Source organism: Adiantum capillus-veneris, chromosome 2 (genome assembly GCF_014529385.1).
Source record: "Adiantum capillus-veneris isolate H3 chromosome 2, ASM1452938v2, whole genome shotgun sequence".
Lineage (NCBI taxonomy): Eukaryota > Viridiplantae > Streptophyta > Polypodiopsida > Polypodiales > Pteridaceae > Adiantum > Adiantum capillus-veneris.
Window position 1 is genome coordinate 110931607 of NC_140932.1, and position 23053 is coordinate 110954659.

General features: G+C 43.8%; 1 protein-coding gene across 1 annotated transcript in view; it reads right to left on the minus strand.

Moving 5' to 3' along the window:
* LOC147463395 (uncharacterized) overlaps positions 1–18597 on the minus strand; it is a 31499-nt gene extending 12902 nt beyond the window's left edge. Inside the window, exons 1-4 of the mRNA XM_086528711.1 lie at positions 17562–18597; positions 17257–17377; positions 16325–16824; positions 15367–15577 (exon numbers count right to left, since the gene is read on the minus strand). Coding sequence (XP_086384837.1) covers positions 15367–15577; positions 16325–16824; positions 17257–17377; positions 17562–17629 — 900 coding nt within the window. The 5' untranslated portion in view covers positions 17630–18597. The remainder of the gene's footprint in view (positions 1–15366; positions 15578–16324; positions 16825–17256; positions 17378–17561) is intronic.
* Between the last annotated feature and the right edge of the window lie 4456 nt (positions 18598–23053).

A 23053-nucleotide genomic window follows, 5' to 3' on the forward strand; every position in this document is an offset into this window, starting at 1 on the left:
CTTGGCACGATCCCCATTTTATTCATGGTTGCTTTCCCTTTGTTGTCAGGGTTTCTTGGACAGTGTGGAATGAGATGATCGGTCGTACATCCATCACAGAATCCAAAAAGTTTCACCCGTTCTCCTTTGTTTGGACAAACTCTCGCCCAATGATCACCGCCACATTCATAGCATGGTCCTCCACGTGGTGGAGAAGCTTGTGGAGCCCCCATCAGTTGTCTTGCTCTAGGAGGATACCCCCTAGGTTTATAGCCTTGATTTTCCATGAACAAACACATATTCTTATCGACCAAGTAATGATTTTTAGTTGGCTGTGCGATATATGAGGGTTCGGGCACCTCTTCAAGAATAATTCATGGATTGCGTCCCTCTGGAGCATATGCATTCCCATCAAATCCCCTCTCGAAAGTATTGTCCGAATCTTCCCGATATGAGAGTACTTGGACCATACTTTGATCAGAAGGTGGTTCTATGGGTTGAGAAATCCTTACCATAGCCCGATTTTCCTGGTGTAAGGGTGGTTGATGTCCCAACACAGGTTGAAGTTTTTCCTGCCCTAAGATTGCATTATTTGGCCCTACTTGGTATCTTAAAGGGGGTGGAAATTGTTGTCCTCCATGTGGTCCGTATTGTCTCTGTCTAACATAGTTTCGATTATAGAAATATTCGTGAGTTTCATGGTTTCTCCATTTTTGTTTGGTAGCACACTACTTCAATATTCGCTGTGCATTTACTCCTGGCCTTTGTTAAAGGTTGCACCATTGGGTAGGATGATCTCCTACACAAGTGTCGTATTTTCGGGTGGGCAGTTGTCGTGTGTTTGGGTTCGTACTGTTTCCTTGGTTTATCCCTCTGATCACTTCCTCGATCATTTGATCAATGTCCGGCATAGTTGGATTTTGCCCTCCCAGTTTCGTCGTGGACTCACTAGTGGTTGAAGAGGTGCTACTCGTTCCCTGATCTGTGTCTTCAGCCACCTTCCCATACGCCTTGCCTTGCAGTTATCTACCAGATACAATGCCTCTTTCGTGACTTGCTCAAAAGTTACACATGCCTTCAAGTGCAAGTCCTTTTTGAGCGTGTCATTTCGCAATCCTTCTATGAAAAGGACTGATAGTCTTTCATCCTGGGGTAGTTCTCAAGCAGGGCATCTTTCTATGTACTGCTTGAAACGAAGCGATGCTTCCTTCACTTTCTCTTTCTCCGGGTAGCCTTGGCACCAGCCCCGCCCATGTACCACATCTTACATCCCCCCATTAGTACAGGATGGAGCTAGATAGCTTGATGCATTCTCATGATTGTACTACCTTGAGCATATAGACATGCATATACCCCTAGAGATAGAGCTCCATCCCTCCTCAGATACTCCACTACCTACATTCAGTTCAGTTTTGTATCAGTTTTGTTTCATTTGTCTTTCCGATAGACGGATGACATACACACCATGTACAGTTGATTTGTCTCATAGGCCGATTTCGGCCTGACATAGACGTTAAAAATCTTTCTTTCTTTCTTTCTTTCTCCTTTTGCCTAAACGCATAGATAGGGGAAACAGTGTTATGCTTGATCCCCCTCTTTGAGAATTCCTCAGCGAATTCTCAGAGAAGTTGCTCAATACTTGGGGATTCCAAGCTGTTAAGTGGTTGGAACCAAGTCAAAGCAGTCCCTTCCAAAGTCAACCAAAATCCTTCATATTGAGTATGGAAATCAGTTACCTGTTCCGTCCTCAACACTTGTTTGAAGATTGAAACATGGACATATGGATCTCCGGATCCATTATACTTTTTGGTTACGCATTTTGCCACCTGAGATGGTCGCATACGTCTGGCCTCTGCAACCATTCTAACAACACCCGGTCCGCCTGGTGTGTCTTCTCTAGGTTCGTAATCGCCTCTTGGTACTACCAGTGATATCCTATCCGCTATACGTTCGTCAAGTCAATCCCGTGTAATAGTCGGAGGGATTCTAGTGGTGTAAGTGATGTCAGGAACAGTACTGCCCCTATGTGTGTTCATGGAAGCACTAGACGCCGTCGATCCTAAAGGTCCTGTTTTTGGGACTCGTTCATGTCCATGAGAATCCTCCACCCTGGTTCTCAAGGGGCTCACACGTACAGTCTCAGGTCTGGTGTGAGTAGTCGTGGTTTTCACCTCTTCCGGATTTACATAGTATTGGTGGAGTGGTCCTCCAAAATATGTATATCTCTCTAATTCCTTACGATCCATTGGAGAGTACTTTCGGCCATACTTGTCTATTATGACCACCTGAATACTTTCCACATCCGTTAGGCACGGAACTCCGCCGAGCCAGTGCAAATCTATTGTGATCTGTGAATTGTTTTGAAGTGGTTATTTAGTGCTGTCGCGGTTGATTCTTGACTTGGAGTGTCCAAGTTTGTTACAGTGGTATCACAGCACGGCCGATTTCTCTTCTACGGGAAATCCGATCCCCAAATTTTTTTTTCCGCGGCACCTATGGCTTCACGCAAGGATCAGTTGACTCCCTTTGCATCTGGAGATGCGGGCAGGGATCACAACGAAGATTCAGACAGAGAGTATGGCCCGCCTCGGCCTACTCAGGCAGAGCAAAGAGAGATGACGCGTCGTCAATTGATCGGCGATGCAACGAAGATGATGCTCAATTTTGCGAAGGACCTAAAATTTGCAATGTATATGAGCGATACTTCTTTTCAAGAAGTGCATGAGCAATGGCAGAAAACCACTACACCCACTCTCAAGAAACCTTCTGCTCACAAGAAATATTCAGAGAAGGAATTAGAAGAGGTAGTTGATGCACGGATTGCTCAGCTTTTTGACGCGCAAAAGAAAGCCAAAAAGCACGGCAAAAAGCAGAAGAAAAGCACTGACTTCCCGAGATATTTGGGTCGTCAGTCAACTTTTGATAAGGCAAAGAAACAGAAGAAGCGTGTTTGATTTGAAGGAGTACCCAGTTCTTCTTCTTCTTCTTCTTCTGACAGTTCTTCTAGCTCTTCAGATTCGAGCGAAGAAGACAGAAAAGGTAAAAAGCGAAGCAAGAAACAAAGCTTCGGAAAGGGCGAGAAAAAGGCAAAGAAGGCTAAATCTCGCCCAGAGCCTGACAGTTCTACTGAGGACTCGTCTACAGACAGCTCAGATTCTGATGATGGAAACTTCTATGCGAACAAGAAGAATTTTTACAAAGCCAACCAGTATGACTTTCTCGAAGATAAAAGCAAGAAAGTCAGAGAGTTTAAGGAAGGTGGCCACTCGATCAAGTTTGATACTTTTTCAGGATTCTCAGATGCTTCGAAGGCTTTGTCTTTTATACAACAGTTTGACATCGCTTTCGCGGGAGGACACTATTCAGAGCACTCCAAGATTCGGAGAGCTACCTCTTACCTTAAGGGGAATGCTCGTACTTGGTGGTCCACGCTTCTTTTAAACAGGACTGTGCCAATTAAATGGCTGAAATTTAAAAAGCTTTTTATTTCTTCTTGGTTGACGCAAGAATATGAACGAGATATACGAGCTGCTTGGAACCATCTTCGGATGACCAAGAAAGATACAATCAATGCTTATTGTGAAAGATTCTAAAGCTCTTTTCTACCCGCCTCTTCATTCAAGAAGATCTCGTTCAGAGAACAGATTGAGCGGTTCAACTTGAGTCTACCTACAGAGATCCGAGATCACTGCTTGGAACAGAAGTCAGCCTCTATTCAGAAGTTGATGAGTCATGCGAAGCGGGGCTTTGCCATTCACTCTGGCAGTCTGACCTACCCCACAGATGAGGCCATGACACAACGAGCTGAACAGACTTCTGGGAATGAAAGTAGAAAGAAAAAGAGCAACACAGAGAAAAAGGATGCACGACCCAAGCTTACTCTTGAGGAGAGAGCTCACTTCATCAGAGAGGGGAAGTGCTTTGAAAGCGAGGAACATGGACATATCTCCACGAAGTGCCCTAAAAAGGCACAGAAAGAACAGAGTGATAAAGACGACGACAGGCCTGAGAGTTCGAGAGCAGCTGAGGAACGTGGCAGAAAAGGCAGATAGAAAAGCAGAACTAGTACCACATGGCGTGGGACCTGCACCGAATCTAATGAATGAAAGTACAAACTTTGCCGCTTTTGGGGCAAAATGAAGGAGACCAACTTCTTTCACTTGGAATTGGCGGCTCGATTTGGAATTACGTCCGAAAGACTGACGCCACAGGCGGAGGTAGTTCGACTGGCACTCGGATGGGATGTTGCCATTACACCGAGCATTGGCAAACTTCGTTTGCAATGACAGGGGTGTTGGGCACGCGAGTGATGTTCTACTCAAGATCCCTTGGTACCACAAGAACTACACCGTGGTTGACTACCGGGCCGAGAAAGCGACTTTGATAAATGAAGGGCTTAGAGATTGTACTTGATGAACTTCAGTTTCTTACTCATTCTTTTGGGAGAGAACTGAACGATGGATAAAGGTTGAATATGTTTTGACCTGATTAAAATAACGCTAAGATTTTTCTCCACACTCATGCCGATTACTTTTTAGAGGGCCTGAAGATCAAACCATTGATCTGATACCTGGAAGCACGCCACCGAACCGACCACCTTACCGTGTGAGCCGAGTACAGAATGAAAATGTTATGAACCAAGTGAAAGACCTCTTGGAAAAGGGTCTTGTCCAGACTCAGAAAGGACATGGAAGAGTTTGTGCGCAGTATGCCAAAAGGTCAAGTTTGACAGGCATAAGGCATAGGAATTGTTACAACCTTTACCCGTACCCACCCGCCCCTGGGAAAATATTGAAATGGATTTCTTTTTTTGATCTCCCGAGAACACTGAATGATCACGATGATTTTCCGATTACATGACACGTCTAAGACGATTGTCTCCGACAGAAACCCCAGATTTATGAGTTTGTTTTGGAAGGCAATTTGGGAGAACATTGGCACGCGGTTGCAGTTCTCGTCATCGTTCCACTTGCAGACTGACGGGCAATCTGAGATTGCCAATTCAATGGTTTTAGATTTATTGAAGTCTTGTATCTCAGATCAGAAGACTCAATGGGAAAACAATTTACCTTTGGTGGAATTTGCCTACAATAACAAGATACACTCTTCGACGGGGAAGACGCCATTTGAGATTGTTGAAAGTGCTGCGAAGGTTCCATCCTTCCTGAGCACGAAAGATTAGATATTTGAAGTGGATGAATATTCGCGAGATTTGGATACGGCTTTTGCCAACGTTCGTGAGACTTTGCAGAAGTCTCAAGAACGACAGAAAAAGGCTGCGAATCGCCATCGTCGCGACTTGAAACTGAAGGAGGCTGATTGGGTGCTCTTACGCTTTGAGAAGGCACGCCTAAGAAAGAAAAAGGGAAAGGAGAGGCTTTTTTCCAAAGCTTAGTATGCGATACTACGGACCTTTCCGGATTACTGAAAAGATAAATGATGTCTCCTTCCGATTGAAACTGCCAGATACTTGGAGGATTCACAATGCATTGCATGTGAGTCTCTTGAAACCTGTTAAGGGTGATGTGCCTGATGATGGGGTGCCTGATGATGGGGAGCCTGATGAGCAACCCGCAGTGGAAGAAAACGAGGAGACCCTTGTTCCTGAATAGATTTTGGCACATACGGATACGAAGAAAGGTAAAGTCCGAAGGCGGTTCTTGGTTAAGTTCAAGAACTTTCCTGCATTTGATTCGAAGTGGATGGAGGAGGAGGACCTAGCAGATACTCCTCAGATTGTGAAACTTTACCTCGATGTTTTGGTTTAGCATAGTCTACTCCAAACGGAACCTAGAAATTCAGCTTGGCCGTAGATCTGGTGCAGTGGGATGCACAAGAGGGGAGTTACTCCGCTACTCTGTCAACAGATGCCTTGATTTTGATACTAAAGTCACTGATGTCTCTTTGAGCTTCAAGGATACTGAGAGCTAACAGTATTCTGCTGGATGACTTTATGAAATGGAATTCCTGATAATGATACTGATTTGTTCTTGACTTCTTTTGAGTGCAGGAACCGATAGATGAAATGACTGCAACATTTTGGTCTGATAGACATGGTTGCAATAGGGGTTAGTCAATCGGACATCGATGAGGTCCCGATTGGACCTAGATGTGATTGCTAGCTACATTGCCGATAAATCATGGTCTAAGATCCGAATGAATGCTGAATGTCATGTGATGTCCTGTGATGTCTAGGGATGTCCTGTGATGTCGTGTGATGTGACTGTCGATTTTGTACATGTGCTAGATGTGTGTTCCTAGTACGTAGGTACTAACAGTTAGTGTCTGCTAAGACGGTTTATGGCTTTTGTCGGTTTTGCAAGCGTAATCGCGGTCGATTACAATGCTTTCAAGAGGGGGGTATGTCACAAAGTGATGACGTGGCGGACAACAGAAACCCTAATTTCTGCCACAAACCCTAATTTCCGGAAATCGCGGAGGCTGGAAAAAAAATGATGAGCGACGCAAATTTTGCTTTTTCTCTACGCAATGAGAAAGAGAGAGAGAATGCTTTTGCTTTCAAGTTTTGACTCTCTGTGAGAGAGAGAGAGAGAGAGAGAGAGAGAGAGAGAGAGAGACCAATTGCTTTTGATTTGAAGCTTTTGGGGCTCTGCTTTTGGGCATCTGTAACAAACTGCTGACGTGTCAAAGCCTAAAGAATGGAGCCAACTTACAGATGAGAGCAGAAACCCTAACCCTAATTTTTGCCAAAAACCCTAACTGTTGAAACCCTAACCCTAAAACCTGCAAACCCTAATTCTAGAAACCCTAAGAAGAACAAGCAACAGAAGAAGAAGTCCTACCAACTTATGGGGATCCCGTCCAATGGGGTCCCAAGTGGCATAAATACATTAAAAAATAAAGCAGAACACACTCAAAAGACTTTGCACATCAAAATATGATGATGTGGCACATGTACGGACGTCCCGGAATTCGCGGCGGATTTTTAGGGAAATCCCGAAATTTTAGGAAAGTGAATTTTTGGGGTCAGCTTTTCATATTTGATGCTTTTAGGCTTTGGGCCTTTAAATATGAGCCTTGGGGGCCCTCTCTGGCACTCTTTAGCGCGCAGATTGCAGAGGAGGTGCTCCCCGGCTGTTATACTTTGCGAATCAGCAGTAATATAAAGAAATACCGAAAGGGGCACCAAGGTTTGGGGCCAATACTCTCTGGGGTGGAATTTCGCCACTCCGTGTCGCGTGTCGCGTGTCGTCTCTCTCTCTCTCTCTCTCTCTCTCTCTCTCTCTCTCTCTCTCTCTCTCTCTCTCTCTCTCTCTCTCTCTCTCTCTCTCTCTCTCTCTCTCTCTCTCTCTCTCTCTCTCTCTCTCTCTCACAGTTCAGTTGTTATTGAACAGTTGTTATTGAAGTGCTAAAAGTCTGTTCAGTCTGTTCTTTTCTATTGGCACGTGGTGCCTGCCTTGTGACAGCATCCCTTGTAACCTTTAAATTACTGGTGAGGGCCTCACTTCTCAGAGCATCTGGACGCAGAGTCTGAGCGTGAATCCTGGCCCACTCTCTTGTACTTTGAACTGATTAATATAAAAAGAAATACCGAAAGGGGCACCAGTCTTTGGGGCCAATATTTCTAGGCAAGGAACTCCGCCAGGCCAGTGCAAATCTATTGTGATCTGTGAATTGTTTTGAAGTGGTTATTTGGTGCTGTCGCGGTTGATTCTTGACTTGGAGTGTCCAAGTCTATTACATTGATGCATGGATTGCTCAGATTTTTGACACGCAGAATAACGCTAAAAAGCACGGCAAAAAGCAGAAGAAAGGCACTGACTTCCCTAGATATTTGGGTCGTCAGTCGACATTCGACAATGCAAAGAAACAGAAGAAGCGTGTCCGATTTGAAGGAGTACCCAGTTCTTCTTCTTCTTTTTCTGACAGTTCTTCTAGCTCTTCAGATTCGAGCGAAGAAGACAGAAAAAGCAAAAAGCGAAGCAAGAAACAACGCTTCGGAAAGGGCAAGAAAAAGGCAAAGAAGTCTAAATCTCGCCCAGTGAGTGACAGTTCTACAGAGGACTCGTCTACAGAAAGTTCAGACTCCGACAATGGCAACTTTTATGCGAACAAGAAGAATTTTTACAAAGCCAACCAGTATGACTTTCTCGAAGATAAAAGCGAGAAAGTCCGAGAGTTTAAGGAAGGTGGCCACGCGCTCAAGTTTTATACTTTTTCAGGATACTCAGATGCTTCGAAGGCTTTGTCTTTTATACAGCAGTTTGACATCGCTTTCGCGGGAGGACGCTATTCTGAGCACTCCAAGATTCGGAGAGCTACCTCTTACTTTAAGAGGAATGCTCGCACCTGGTGGTCCACGCTTCTATTAAGCAAGACTGTGCGAGTTACATGGCTGAAATTCAAGAGGCTTTTTATTTCTTCTTGGTTGACGCAAGAGTATTAACGAGATATACGAGCTGCTTGGAACCATCTTCGGATGACCGAGAGAGATACAGTGAATACTTACTGTGAAAGATTCTGGAGCTCTTTTCTACCCGCCTCTTCATTCAAGAAGATCTCGTTCAGAGAACAGATTGAGCGGTTCACCTTAGGTCTACATACAGAGATCCGAGATCACTGCTTGGAACAAAAGTCGCCTTCTATTCAGAAGTTGATGAGTCATGCGAAACGGGGCTTTGCCATTCACTCTGGCAGTTTGACCTACCCCACAGATGAGGCCATGACACAACGAACCGAACAGACTTCTGGGAATGAAAGTAGAAAGAAAAAGAGCAACCCAGAGAAAAAGGATGCACGACCCAAGCTTACTCCTGAGGAGAGAGCTTGCTTTATCAGAGAGGGGAAGTGCTTTGGATGCGGGGAACATGGACATATCTCCGCGAAGTGCCCTAAAAAGGCACCAAAAGAACAGAATGATAAGGACAACGACAGGCCTGAGAGTTTGAGAGCAGCTGAGGAACGTGGCAAAAAAGGCCGATAGAAAAGCAGAACTGGTACCACATGGCGTGGGACCTGCACCAAATCGAATGAATGAAAGTACAAACTTTGCCGCTTTTTGGGGCAAAATGAAGGATCGGGAAGCTCTTTTGAAGGAGCCAAGGCTAACTTCTTTTCACTCGGAATTGGCGGCTCGATTTGAAATTATGACCGACAGACTGACGACAAGGTGGAGGTAGTTCGACTGGCATCCGCACGGGATGTTGCCATTACACCGAGCATTGGCAAACTTCGTTTGCAAGGGTGTTCAGGGCACGCGAGTGACGTTCTACTCGGAATCCCTTGGTACCACAAGAACTACGCCGTGGTTGACTACCGGGCCAAGAAAGCGACTTTGACAAATGAAGGGCTCAGAGATTGTACTTGATGAACTTCAGTTTCGTTACTCATTCTTTTGGGAGAGAACTGAACGATGGAGAAAGGTTAAATATGTTTTGACCTGAACAAAAGAACGCCACGATTTTTCTCCACACTCATGCCGATTGCTTTTTAGAGGGCCTGAAGATCAAACCATTGATCTGATACCTAGAAGCACGCCACCAAACCGGCCACCTTACCGTGTGAGCCAAGTACAGAATGAAGAGATTATGAACCAAGTGAAAGACCTCTTGGAAAAGGGTCTTGTCCAGCCTAGTACTTCACCGTGTTGCTCTCCAATGTTGTTGGTTTTGAAGAAAGACGGATCTTGGAGAATGTGCATCGATTATAGAGCTCTCAACAAAATCACCATCAAGAACAGATTTTCGATTCCTAGGATCGATGATATACTCGACAGATTACAGGGATCCTTATGCTTTAGCAGGATTGATCTGAAGAGTGGATATCATCAGATCAGGATAGCGCCGAGAGACGTCTACAAGACAGCTTTTCGGACGACTTTTGGGTTATTTGAGTTTTTGGTGATGCCTTTTGGCTTAACCAATGCTCCTGCGACATTTAACCGGATGATGGACAGGATTTTTGAGAGCACAGGCTATTTGTTGGCACTTTCTTTGACGACATCATTGTTTTCTCCAAGAATGAGGCAGAACACAGAGACCATCTGCTTCAAGTCTTTCAGGCATTACGAGATCACAAGTTAGTGATAATGCAAAGAAAAGTGAATTTTTTTCACCAGAAATACACTTTTTGGGACGCATTGTCTCAGTAGCAGGAGTGCAAATGGATCCGGCCAAGATAGAGACTATCCGTGATTGGCCTGATTTGAAGAATGTCCATGAAGTTAGAAGCTTCTTGGGACTATGTTCGTACTATAGGCGGTTCATACGAAAGTTTGCAGAGGTTGCTTCTCCTTTGCATATCTTGACACAGAAAGGAGTCCCTTTCTCGTGGGGACCCATAGAGGTGATTGCCTTTCAGACATTGAAAGAGAAATTGACTACTGGACCTGTTTTGACTTTGCCGGACTTGCAGAAGTCATTTGACGTATATTGTGATGCTTGTGGTCGTAGTCTGGGTGCGGTCTTGATGCAAGAAGGCCGTGTCATAGCTTACAAGAGCCGATTGTTCTCTAGGCTGGAGATGACAGCACAGATTTATGAGAAAGAGCTTTTGGCAGTTATCCATGCTCTTACTTAGTGGCGGCATTACCTACTCGGAGCAGACTTTACTGTCTTTACAGACCATCAGAGTTTGCGCTACTTCTTGTCACAGAAGCAGCTTTCGGAAAAGCAGATGCGGTGGGCGAACATCTTGTCACAATTTCACTTCCAGATTGTCCATGTTCAGGGACAGAAGTGGTGGCAGATGCTTTGTCTCAGAAGCCGTTGGTTCTGGTTATTTCCGCGATACATCATAGGAGCTTCGAGGATATGGTCGATCGGTATGCCACAGATACAGATTTTGCAGACGTTTTCACACGGATACGGGATGCGGAGACAGTAGCAGGATACTCCATTCGAGAAGGCTACTTGATGAGAAAAACCATGTTGTGCGTTACACAGCCGTTGAGGGAAAAGGTTATGACTGAATGCCATTGTCCACCTTTTACGGGTCACCGCGGCATTGCTACCACCATGAAAGGGGTAGAGAGATACTTCTTTTGGCCGAGACTCAAAAAGGATGTGGAAGAGTTTGTGCGCAGTTGCTTAATATGCCAGAAGGTCAAGTTTGACAGGCATAAGACACAGGGATTGTTACAACCTTTACCCATACCCACCCACCCCTGGGAAAGTATTGCAATGGATTTCATTTTTGATCTCCCGAGAACACAGAGTGGTCACGATGGTATCTGGACTGTTATTGACAGATTTAGCAAACAGGCTCATTTCATTCCAGTGAAGAAAACAGTCAAGCGAGATCATCTAGCGAGACTATTTATGGCCCAGATATTCAGATTACATGGCATGCCTGAGACAATTGTCTCCGACAAAGACCCCAGATTTACGAGTTTGTTTTGGAAGGCAATTTGGGAGAACATTGGCACGCGGTTGCAGTTCTCGTCATCGTTCCACCCGTAGACCACCCGCAGACTGACGGGCAATCCGAGATTGCCAATTCAGTGATTCTAGATTTATTGAAGTCTTATATCTTAGATCAGAAGACTCAATGGGAAATATACTTACCTTTGGTGGAATTTGCCTACAATAACACGATACACTCTTCGACGGGGAAGGCGCCATTTGAGATTGTTGAAGGTGCTACGAAGGTTCCACCCTTCCTGAGCACGAAAGATAAGATCTTTGAAGCGGATGAATATACGCGAGATTTGGATACGGCTTTTGCCAAGGTTCGCGAGACTTTGCAAAAGTCTCAAGAACGACAGAAAAAGGCAGTGGATAGCCATCATCGCGACTTGAAATTGAAGGAGGATGATTGGGTGCTCTTACGTTTTGAGAAGGCATGCCTAAGAAAGAAAAAGGGAAAGGAGAGGCTTTTCCAAAACTTAGTATGCAATACTACGGCCCTTTCCAGATCACCAAAAAGATAAATGATGTCTCCTTCCAATTGAAACTGCCAGATACTTGGAGGATTCACAATGCATTTCATGTGAGTCTCTTGAAACCTTTTAAAGGTGATGTGTCTGATAATGGGGAGCCCGATGAGCAACCCGAAGTGGAAGAAAACGAGGAGATCCTTCTTCCTGAACAGATATTGGCACATAAAGATACGAAGAATAAAGGTAAAGTCCGAAGGCGATTCTTGGTTAAGTTCAAGAATTATCCTGCATTGGATGAGAAGTGGATGGAGGAGGAGGACCTAGCAGATACTTCTCAGATTGTGAAACTTTACCTCGATGCTTTTGGTTTAGCATAGTCTACTCCAAATGGAACCCAGAATTCAGCTTGGCCGGAGATCTGGTGCAGTGGGATGCACAAGAGAGGAGTCACTCCACTCCTTTGTCAACAGATGCCTTGATTTTGATACTAAAGTCACTGATGTCTCTTTGAGCTTCGAGGATACTGAGAGCTGACAGTATTCTGCTGGATGACTTTATGAAATGGAATTCCCGATTATGATACTGATTTGTTCTTGACTTCTTTTGAGTGCAGAAACTGATAGACAAAATGACTGCAGCATTTTGGTCTGATTGATCTCGAATAGATATGGTTGCAATAGGGGTTAGTCAATCGGACATCAATGAGGTCCCGATTGGACCTAGATACGATTGCTAGCTACATTGTCGATAAATCATGGTCTAAGATCCGAATGATTGTTGAATGTCATGTGATGTCCTGTGATGTCTAGTGATGTCGTGTGATGTGACTGTCGATTTGGTACATCATGTGCTAGATGTGTGTTCCTAGTACATAGGTACTAACAGTCAGTGTCTGCTAAGACGGTTTATGGCTTCTGTCAGTTTTGCAGGCGTAATCGCGGTCGATTACAATGCTTTCAAGAGGGGGGTATGTCACAAAGTGATGACGTGGCTGTCGACAGCAAAAACCCTAATTTCTGCCAAAAACCCTAATTTTCAGCAAAACCCTAATTTTTGGAAATCCTAACCCTAAGTGGCTGGAAACCCTAAAACCTGGCGCCAGTGCCATGTGGCAGCAGTGTACGGAACTTCCGGAATTTGCGGGATTGGCCAAAAAAAAGCAAGCGTCGCAATTCTGGCCTGCTTTTGGCTACGAACGTGAAATTGAGAGAGAGAGAGAGAGAGAGAGAGAGAGAGAGAGAGAGAGAGAGAGAGAGAGAGAGAGAGAGAGAGAGAGAGAGAGAGAGAAAGAGAGAGAGAGAGAGATAAATTGCTTTTATTCTGCCCTCTCTTGAGATAGAGAGAGAGAAACTGCTTTTGATTTTGAAATCTTTTGGGGCTCTGCTTTTGGGCATCCCTTGTAATCTTTATATACGCGGTTTAGGGCTCACTTCTCAGAGCATCTGGACGCAGAGTCTGAGAGTGAAACCCTAACCGCTCTCTTGTACTTTGACATTGATTAATAGAAAAAGAAATACCAAAAGGGTTGCCAGTCTTGGGGGCCAACATCTCTAGGCACGGAACTCCGTCGGGCCAGTGCAAATCTATTGTGATCTGTGAACTGTTTTGAAGTGGTTCTTTGGTGCTATCGCGATTGATTCTTGACTTGGAGTGTCCAAGTCTGTTACAAGTGCTATGAGTGGCGCCCTCCAGAGAAAGCTATGTCAAATTGTTGAATAAAGGCTAAAGTCTTAGGAGCATCTCGAAACCCTGAAAAGGTTTCAAACTTTACTGCTTGTCCACCCTCCTTGAATTCCTTGGTCTTCTTGCCCTTATTCTTGAGAAAATCACATTGGTTGGCTTTGTGAAAGTGCTTCCTCTTTGAATAAAACATATGGTCATCGGAGTCAGAACTCTCAGAAGAGGATGAATCCTCGTCAAAACTGTCAGAAAAATGTCAAGATTTGCGGTAGGGTCTGCTTTTCTTGGCCTTCTTCTTGTTCTTTCCAGATTTATGGTTCTTTCTTCGTTTCTTGCCTTTTCTATCCTCATCACTCGAATCAGAAGAGGAAGAGCTATCCGAACCGTGAGAAGAAGATGAGGACGAACTGAACAATCCTTTGAAGCATACATGCTTCTTCTATTTTCTTGCATTCGCAAAAGAAGATTGACGGTTCAAATAACGAGGGTAATCAGTTCCCTTGTTGCGTTTCTTCGGTTGCCTCTTTGCCCCCAAAAGTTGGTTGACTCGTATTTCGACAACGTCATCCAGTTCATCTTCAATAAACATCCTTGGGACACGAGGTTTCTTGAGGGCTGACTTTAGTGAGGAATCAGTGGCTTTCTGCTATGAGTATGCACTTCATCGATCGGGTGTCGGGTCAAAAATTTGGCATATTGTGGATCCTTCACAAACTGGAGCATCTGAACTTTGTGAAATCATCAACCTGCTGCTGACGTTGCATCTCCATTAGTTGATACTCTGTAGGCCGAGGTGGCCCATATTCTTTATCTGCTGATCCATTCGAATTTCCCGTGCTGCCTCCCGTTCTAGAAGTGTCAGGAGGGTTCGTCTGATTCTTGCGAGAATCATCACCAGAATCCATGTGCACTGCGTAAAAAGGGATCGGATTTCCCGGTAGAACAGAAATCGGCTGAGCTCTAATACCACTGTAACAGACTTGGACAGCCCAAGTCGAGAATTTGGGCACAAACACGAGAGAGAATCACTTAAAATACTTTGAACACTTAATCACAATTTATTTGAGTCAACACTGCCCGGCGTAGTTCCATGCCCAAGAGATTGGCCCCAAAGACTGGCGCCCCTTTCGGTATTTCTTTTTATATTACTGCTTGAGCAAAGTACAATTGCCCGTGGATCCTCTCTGCTCGAAGGCTCATCAGAGAACAAAACTGAGTCAGAGAGTGGCCCGGGGGTCTTATTATAAGGCCCTTGGCCATGGAAAAGCAATTACATGAAAAGCCTTCAAACTCAACAGCAATCTCCCCAAAAGCTGGCACTGGTTTTCAGCCAGCGCAATTTACGGAAATCCGTACGCTGCCCGGGCGTCCGTACAACCAGCCAGTGCGTTTTCCGGTGGATCCGTACAGCCTGCCTGCCGTTCTCTATTAAATTCCTAGTGGCCCTTAGGGCCCTGTCGGCGGCAGGTGCCCATAAGTTGGAACCACTTATGGCATGCCAAGTCATAATTTTTGTGACAGAGATGGTATGTCAAATCATGTCATTAGACCAGTTTAAGAGAGGCTATATCTCGACTGCTGATGGATTTCATTCTTCGCTCTCAAATATTTTCAAGATAAGCATAGTGATAAAGACTCTTAGATGCGCATGCCTTCACATCTGATAGCATTTTAGGGTAGACATGCACGGTCATGGGACTTTCTAAAGCACATACTATATCAAATACACAATATTTTCTTACACTTTCTTTTCCATTCATGATACATATAGACATGGTTGCACTTGAATTTAGCTTCTAGGCTAATTATGCTGTGACAGCAAAACAACAAACTGACCCCATTCAATCAAGGGAAAGTATTAGAAATACCTTATGCCTCCTAAGATCATCCTTCAAGCAAGAGTGTTCTTGAAACTCCTCCTCAGAAAACCTTTGTGTGCTCTCTTCTGCTTGGCATTTCTCATTGAGCTCAGTCTGGTGCACAAGCATTTTCTCCACATCTTTATCATGATCAGAGTGAAGGGAATCTTTTGCTTGATCATGCTTACCCTCTCCATGGTCTAAACTCAATTTGAAAGTTCTACACAAAATGAACAAGCATTTGGTCGTATGAATACATCACAGACACACAATATTGTAATGGCATAGCCAGATATACGTTACAAATATCCTTATTACAATCCCTCTCAAACACACAAACATCAACTGAGGTATACTTGTCAAATATCTATCCCTACCCTCTCATGCATACAAGTAACACCTAGTAAGCACATGCACTTGAAGACAACATAGACAACGGCCTACAATAGATGTTTTGAAAAGGAACCTCATCCTTATACATTACAGACTCCAAGGGATTCACTAGTAGTACTAGGGAGACGTCACCTGCGTGCACCAAAATTGCCTTTTTCACCCCTATATTCAGGGCCTCTGTAAAATCTATCTTTTTGCCCCCCCTATTGTACACTCATGTGATACCATACAGTAACCCTTAATACCCCGGGTTACAAACACACAAAACAAGAATGCTTTGCACACTCTTTTCCTGTTGCTGTAAACAAGCCTTACAAGCACGCTTATCCCTAGTATTCAGAGTTAGAACATGTCATAAATACCGATAGAGGTTGATCTGCCTTTCAATTTTTAAATACGTAGACTACAAATGCCATGTATACAAGGAAAACTCTTTAATAAAAAATAAATTCAAAATGGCCATATCGCTTGTTGATGGCTGTCTTAGGGATATCTGACGGTGTGTGAAAACGTCAGAACATTAGGATGCCCTTGGAACTCAATTCCCACAATCAGAAACTAAATAGACTTTTACCTGCTCGGAATCTGCCGAACTGACTTGCCAATCCATCGTTTGCGAGGAGAATCACTATCAGGAGACACTGAGCCAAGTGACCTAGGTGAAAAGCTTCTCTTCAGATGAATGGGGCTTAGAGCCCACTCCTTGACTAGAAGCCTTTGATTACTTTTTCGGCTTGCCCAGGCTAAAATTCCCTTCTCGCTTGCAAGTTGATCAATATCATTTTGGTCTTCTTCATTCCCATGTTTGCCTTGCAAATGTAAGCTGCTCATGTGCTCTTCAGAAGGATTCACTATCTCTGTTGATGATGGCAGGCCTTCTGGATTATCAGATTTACAATCAGAATGTGCAAGGCTCTCTTGTTGGGAGTTTTCATGGTCGTCTCTATCTGCAAAGAGATACCCATAGTCCTCCATTAACTCTCCCTTGTGTTTAGAGAGGACTTCCTTTCTGATCTCCTCCAACTTCCGGCGCATGCTAGTCTCTGATGCTACACGTTGCTCGAGCTCAGACACCTAAAATGGCCGACTATCTATTAAGAGGCTTTCCAGCGAAAACAAAAGCTTGCACAGAAATTTAACTAATGGACATCATTGCCAGTCATACCCATGATAGTCAAATCCACTGCTTTAGATGTGAGACATAAATGCATGTATGTATATAGATGCATTCCCTTGGCATATTGATAGATTGTATACACAGGCTGGGATCTATCCATCTACAAGAGCATTTTGTTCACTACAGAATATGCATTTAACCAGTATTTTTGGGCGAAAAACCTACCAATATCTGAGATGTGAAGAAGAAAAACACTCACGTGACATTGTTAAGAAGGAGAATCCAAATAGGAGCAAGCTATGCTTGTAACATACAGTAATTCTATATAAAGCACAAAAGCTGCACTTGGTTTCATTTAAAGTTAAAGCTCTCGGATGAAAGATATACACCTTCAATGCTAGATGCCGTGCTCTTTGGCGTGCTGTTTTTGAGGCGGAACGCTCCGCAAGTAGACGCGCCCGCAAGAATTCAATTGTCATAGCTGATTGATCCTCAGGTTGTGAAGATATCCTGTACATTAAATGAAAAGAGGTGATACTAAGATTAAAGAGTCACAACAGTATTGCATTGCTTAAGTTAATTGCCAAAAGAAAAACACAGTTATATCATAAAGACTTCTCTATGCCTACAATCAAAGGCTAAAGGCACTTCATTATTATGAATTTATAAAGTAGTAGAAATTGAAAGAATGTACCTTTCCATGGAAGCATCCCTTTGGAAGGAGGGAGATTGCACCTGTGAAGAAGGATCATCATCCCCCATATCTGCCTAGTGCTTGTATTGCTCTAGTAGATAAGCCATCCTTTCAATTGTGCAGCATAGATGGATCATACAATATGCTTCAAAATGCATGATAAGAAAATTGCATCTGTTCTTGGGTACTCAAGAGTTATGCTTCAAAATGCATGTGCTTTGCAAAAAAACGGGATCCAGGTAATGTGTCTTAGGAATGCATGTACTGACACGGATTGTATTGATTCAGGAGAGCTTACATGCATGATAACAGAAAGCTAAATAGGCTGGGGGTCATCTCACGCAAATACATTGCCAACAAGTATGTCTGACATGCTCATTTGTAGATGGGTGAGACAATGCAATATGTGATTGTTGGTGGCCATGATTCAAATGCAGGCAGGATGCATTAAACAGAAAGAGAGGAGAAGACAAGTATTGAAGCTTTGCTCCTGATAGAAATGGTTTGTTTGTAAGTATATGATTGCAATGCATTATACAAGCATACATGGACACATGACAATTGCGAAAGCACTAAACAAAAGTAATTAGCAATACACAAAAAGCCACATGTGGGTGATTAACTATGGTGCAAATATGTCACAAATGTATGCCAAAAATGAACCCAAAAACGATGTCACAGATGTATGAAAATGTATGCCACAAATGAGCCCAAATAAATGAGAAAACAATGCATATAAACAATACCCAAATAAGTTAAAAAACACAAATAAATATATTTGTATTTTAGAGTTCTTGCCCACAAGTTTAAAATGATGCTAAGCAGTCAAAGGAACACAAGAGTCGCTAAAATACACAGAAGCTGAGCCATAGAATAGACTTTTTTTGCAGTTTTGTAACTTGTGTGTTGGCGAGTGGCCGGCCCAGAATGTCCGGCGGTCAGTGTATGTGGCCCACCCATTTCCGGACAAACAAGAAAGCAAGCTAGCACAGGGAATGTTCAATTCTCAAGCCTTGAGGCTTGCATGTCAATAAGCTCATGCGTCTATAACGTGCTTCATGGCTCCTCGCCTCCTCTTAAGACTCACCGACACCCAAAGTTTTCTAATTGCGCACCCTTTCACACCCACCAGTGTCCACATGCGCATTGTAACACCAGGGTGCAAATATACAACTTCAATATGGTGACATAACCTATATTGGTTATTAGCGGCGTCTTTGAAATTTCAGTTATACCTCTTCTTTTTTTAAAAAAGTTATATATACATGTGGTCAAGACCACAATCGCTCCACCTTTGGTAGTGGTTTGCAGAGCAAAAACCGCTATATACAAACCGTCTCCAATAACTGGAGGCATAATATGTACATACAAGTGTGTATTCAAAGTGGACCTATTTAGGTGGTTTATGTTATCGTGTTACATAATGATTTTCTTGCATGCCTCACGACTAGCTTGTTCTATTTTTGTTTACATGCTTGTTAGCAATAGTGACTTTGAAAGTCTTTCATCCCCGCAACAAATCCCACCTTCTTCAAAAATGACACACAAGGCTACATTTTGTGCCACCATAGTCTCCATTTGGTGCAACATACATTTTGGCCTACAGAAGGCATTAGTAAAGTGTTGAACTCATGGGAAGCCATTGTGGACCATTGGATAAAGCAAGTTGAATAGTGCCATGTGGAAAAGTTAATGGATGGCAACCTTTCTTCCTTCATTTTTTTGAAGAGTGTCATTAACTGAGCCGTATTTTATGTGGACCATTGTGACTATGTAGTTGACACTTTCTACTCAAGGCTTACTCCACAATACAGCTGCACTCACAAGCATACCCTTCAACCATGAAGCACATACCTCGTTTGATAGCTTGGTCAAGTCCACAACCTAGGACCCCCCTCCATGTACCATAGAACACCGCTACTACATTAGAAAATCTTCCACCACCATAGACTCCTTTGCCAGTATTCAATTCTCGCTTATCTCCGTACATGTAGTACCCTCAATCCCAACATCATCAAGCCCTTTCATTAAAACTGGCTCATGGGGAGCAGTCATCACCTCTTGCATGCCGACTCCATCATCCTGTCCTTCAAGCACATATCCTTCTACTACACCCTTAGATAAAAAAGAAAGTTCATCTCGTATTGTATCATCGAGAAGCAAAGCATCGATGGAGCCTCCCTTGTTGGAAGAGCCTGCATACTTGCTTTGCATCGTTTCACCCATTTGTTCTTCTTCTATAACACACGCAACCTTGTCCTTTTGGAAAAACTCTGCACCTACTGCACCATTGTAGCATACTCTACCGCTATTTTCACAAGCATAGCCATTAACATGGTACCACACACCACTTTCACCTACATGTCTTCACTTGTAGGCCTGGATACTTCCAATTGGTCTATATCCAGTATAACCGCCGCTGGCACTTTTTCCTACTCCTCACACATATCTTCCATATCTTTATCAACATGCATGAGATCGTACTCCTCATACCCTCTACCTCTAACAGGAAGAATCCATCTCTTGGGTCGTATTTGCATCTAGAGAGCTGCTATAGCTTGTCTCATCCTCCCTTTCTATCTCGAGATTTGAGATTTCATCCATCTCTACCGTTTCGACCTTGTCTACAAGCCTTACTTTCTGATCTCTAGCACAAACCAAAGGAACCTTATTAACCATACATGAGGCGGACATGGCTGGGATCTCTCTAATTGGCATCATGGGTATAGGTAGGTACAACTCCATCTCTCTGCAACCAAAGAACCCTTGGCCCGTCTTCCAAAGTTAGATTCATTTGCATCGGCTTTGCCTTTCCTTCCACCACATCTACTGGCCTTGGCACCATCAGACTTAACACTTCCAGCTTCATTTGACATTTCTTCAACTTCTTCTTAGTCCGACCTCTTGCATCGGTTTTGCCTTTCCTTCCAGCACATCCAATGGCCTTGGCACCATCATACTTAACAATTCCAGCTTCATTTGACATCTCTTCAAAATCTTCTTAGTCCAACCTTTGCAAAATCCACCGCTTGTACATACATCACAGGTCCATCCACTATGACTTTATCATGAACATCCTCATGCAGGCAATCCATAAACTCGCTCTAGCTTTAAAAAGTCAACATTTTTTGTAGTAGTTACCATGATAAGATGTTCCCAAAGGGCTTCAAAGTCACACTGAAATTCTTGGAAGTTGCCACCCAAGCTTTGTTTTAGACCTTCCAGTTTTTTCTTTACATCATCTAGCTACATATTCAGCACATATTTGCATCAAAAGGCCACTTCCAAAGCCTCCCATTTCAGCTTTTCTTCATCGTGTAACCCATCGTACCACTTCTTTGCTTTTCCACGAACCAGGAGCAAAAAACCTTGGGCTGCACCTTCCCCTCTCGTCAATTTGCTCTCTAGTATAAACAATTTATAATCACGTAGCCATGTTTCCGCATCTTCAACCCCAATGAAAATTGGTAAACCCAACCACTCCTTTTAACAGAGCTTGCTCTCCAAATCTGACAATCGAGAATCACCTCAAACCCTGCTTTTACCTTCAACCATGAGCAATCATACTGCTCCTTAGTGGGGACACATGAAGATGGAGAGGGGGAATGGGAACACACCCAAAAACATGCCTAACATCCTCTCTATATCCCAAGGCATTCATTGCGCCTCACTCCTCTCAAAATCACCTTCAAAACGATACACTTAATCAAAAGTGCAAACGCGATTGTGCATCGACAAACACAAACACACCCTTGAGAATCAACAACCATGCACTGCTTGCACTGCTTCTATCGCATAAGCCATGACCACACACAATACCTCTCTCACTCTCTCCCCCTTTGCACAACATGATCCGGGGAACATAGTCCCACACCGACACTGTCACACCAAAGAGTAGTAGAGGAGAAGAGGGGGTGGGGGATAGACATTAGAGGAATCGTGGAAAAAAAAAACACACAATCTTTGCACACCTAATAAAAACCCCCTATAGACTTCATCGGCTCCTAAAAAGGCCCTAAATAATATTTAAAAATTACCTCTTATAGGGGGGGGGGGGGGGGGGGGGTCTTCCACTTTTAGCAAATAGTTACTAGCCGGACACTTGTGCAAATTTTTTTAGTATCATTGCATGGAAATCACATCTTGGACGGGTTGTACCTCTTTTGCAGACACTTCAGTTTTTTTCCTCAATCCCTCTCTCTCACTTGACTTACTACGGGACCGCACCCCCACCCCTCCTATGAGCGATAGCAATATCGCTATCGGGGGGGGGGGGGGGGGCAAGTGTGAGCCTCCTCTTGCTTCCAATAAAAAGGGGGGAGCTCCCCGTGTGATCGGACCCTTACGGGCATAGAACAACCTCTAGCCACCATCGTACGCCACAGAACCCCGAGAGAGATCCTTCCTTAATCGAAGGTGAGGGAGACCTTCTTTATCGAAGGTGAGGGCTAATGCTCTTCTATAAGAGAGAGAGAGAGAGAGAGAGAGAGAGAGAGAGAGAGAGAGAGAGAGAGAGAGAGAGAGAGAGAGAGAGAGAGAGAGATAGAGAGAGAACGAGTTAGTCAAGAGAGAGAGATATCAAGATTCCTTTGTATTTCTCCCTATCTCCCACTTCGTATCATCTCCACTTTGTCACCTCCATTCTCATCTACCATACTTCAAATCCCCTTCACCCCCTCTTGCCCATCAGTCACAATGCCATGACTGATGTGGCATATAACAGGGCATGATGACATGGTAGGCAATGATTGGAGCACCACCAAATTCACTGCAACTGGTATCGAATGGAGCACCAAGGGTTGCTGAATCTTTTTTGCTTCAGGGCCGACTTCTGTCTAGCCCCCCATAGTCTAGAGAGAATTGCTCTCCAATGAGAACGAGAGTGAGCTTAGAGGGAGAGAGATTTTTTCTCCTCATTCAGTTCTCCCCTCATCTTCTTTCATTCACCTTGCTCTTCTCCTGCTTGCGTTTTCCCATAATCCCCATTTTCCCCTCTTAAAAACCCTTCTTTTATCCCCTTTTTCCCTTCTTTTACCCCTTTTTCGCTGATCAAAGTTGGATGGAGAATTTATGGGCATTTTGGTATTTTTTTGAGGACTGCATGTGCTATCTTTGGACCGCAATTAAGGTGCGTGCTCGAGTGATCAACTTCAACTTGATAGGATTCGGATGATAGTGTCTGGCCATGGGCTAGAGAATATGCTTTACAGTGTTCAAATCGGGCATTAACTACTCAACTTATGGCCGATTCAGCTCACTGTATGGTTTTAGGATTTCATGGGCTAGAGTATGTGCTTTACAGTGTTCAAAATTGGGCAATGATTACTCAAATTATGGCTAGTTCAGCTCACTCTATGCTTTTGGGCTTCTATGAGTAGGGAAAATTGATGTGAATGGAGTTAATTTTGTGTTCGACATTGCTTTGGTCAGTATGTGGGCCAAGTGTTGAGTTTGGAAATGCTCTAGTCTACAATTATGCTAAATGTGCATAC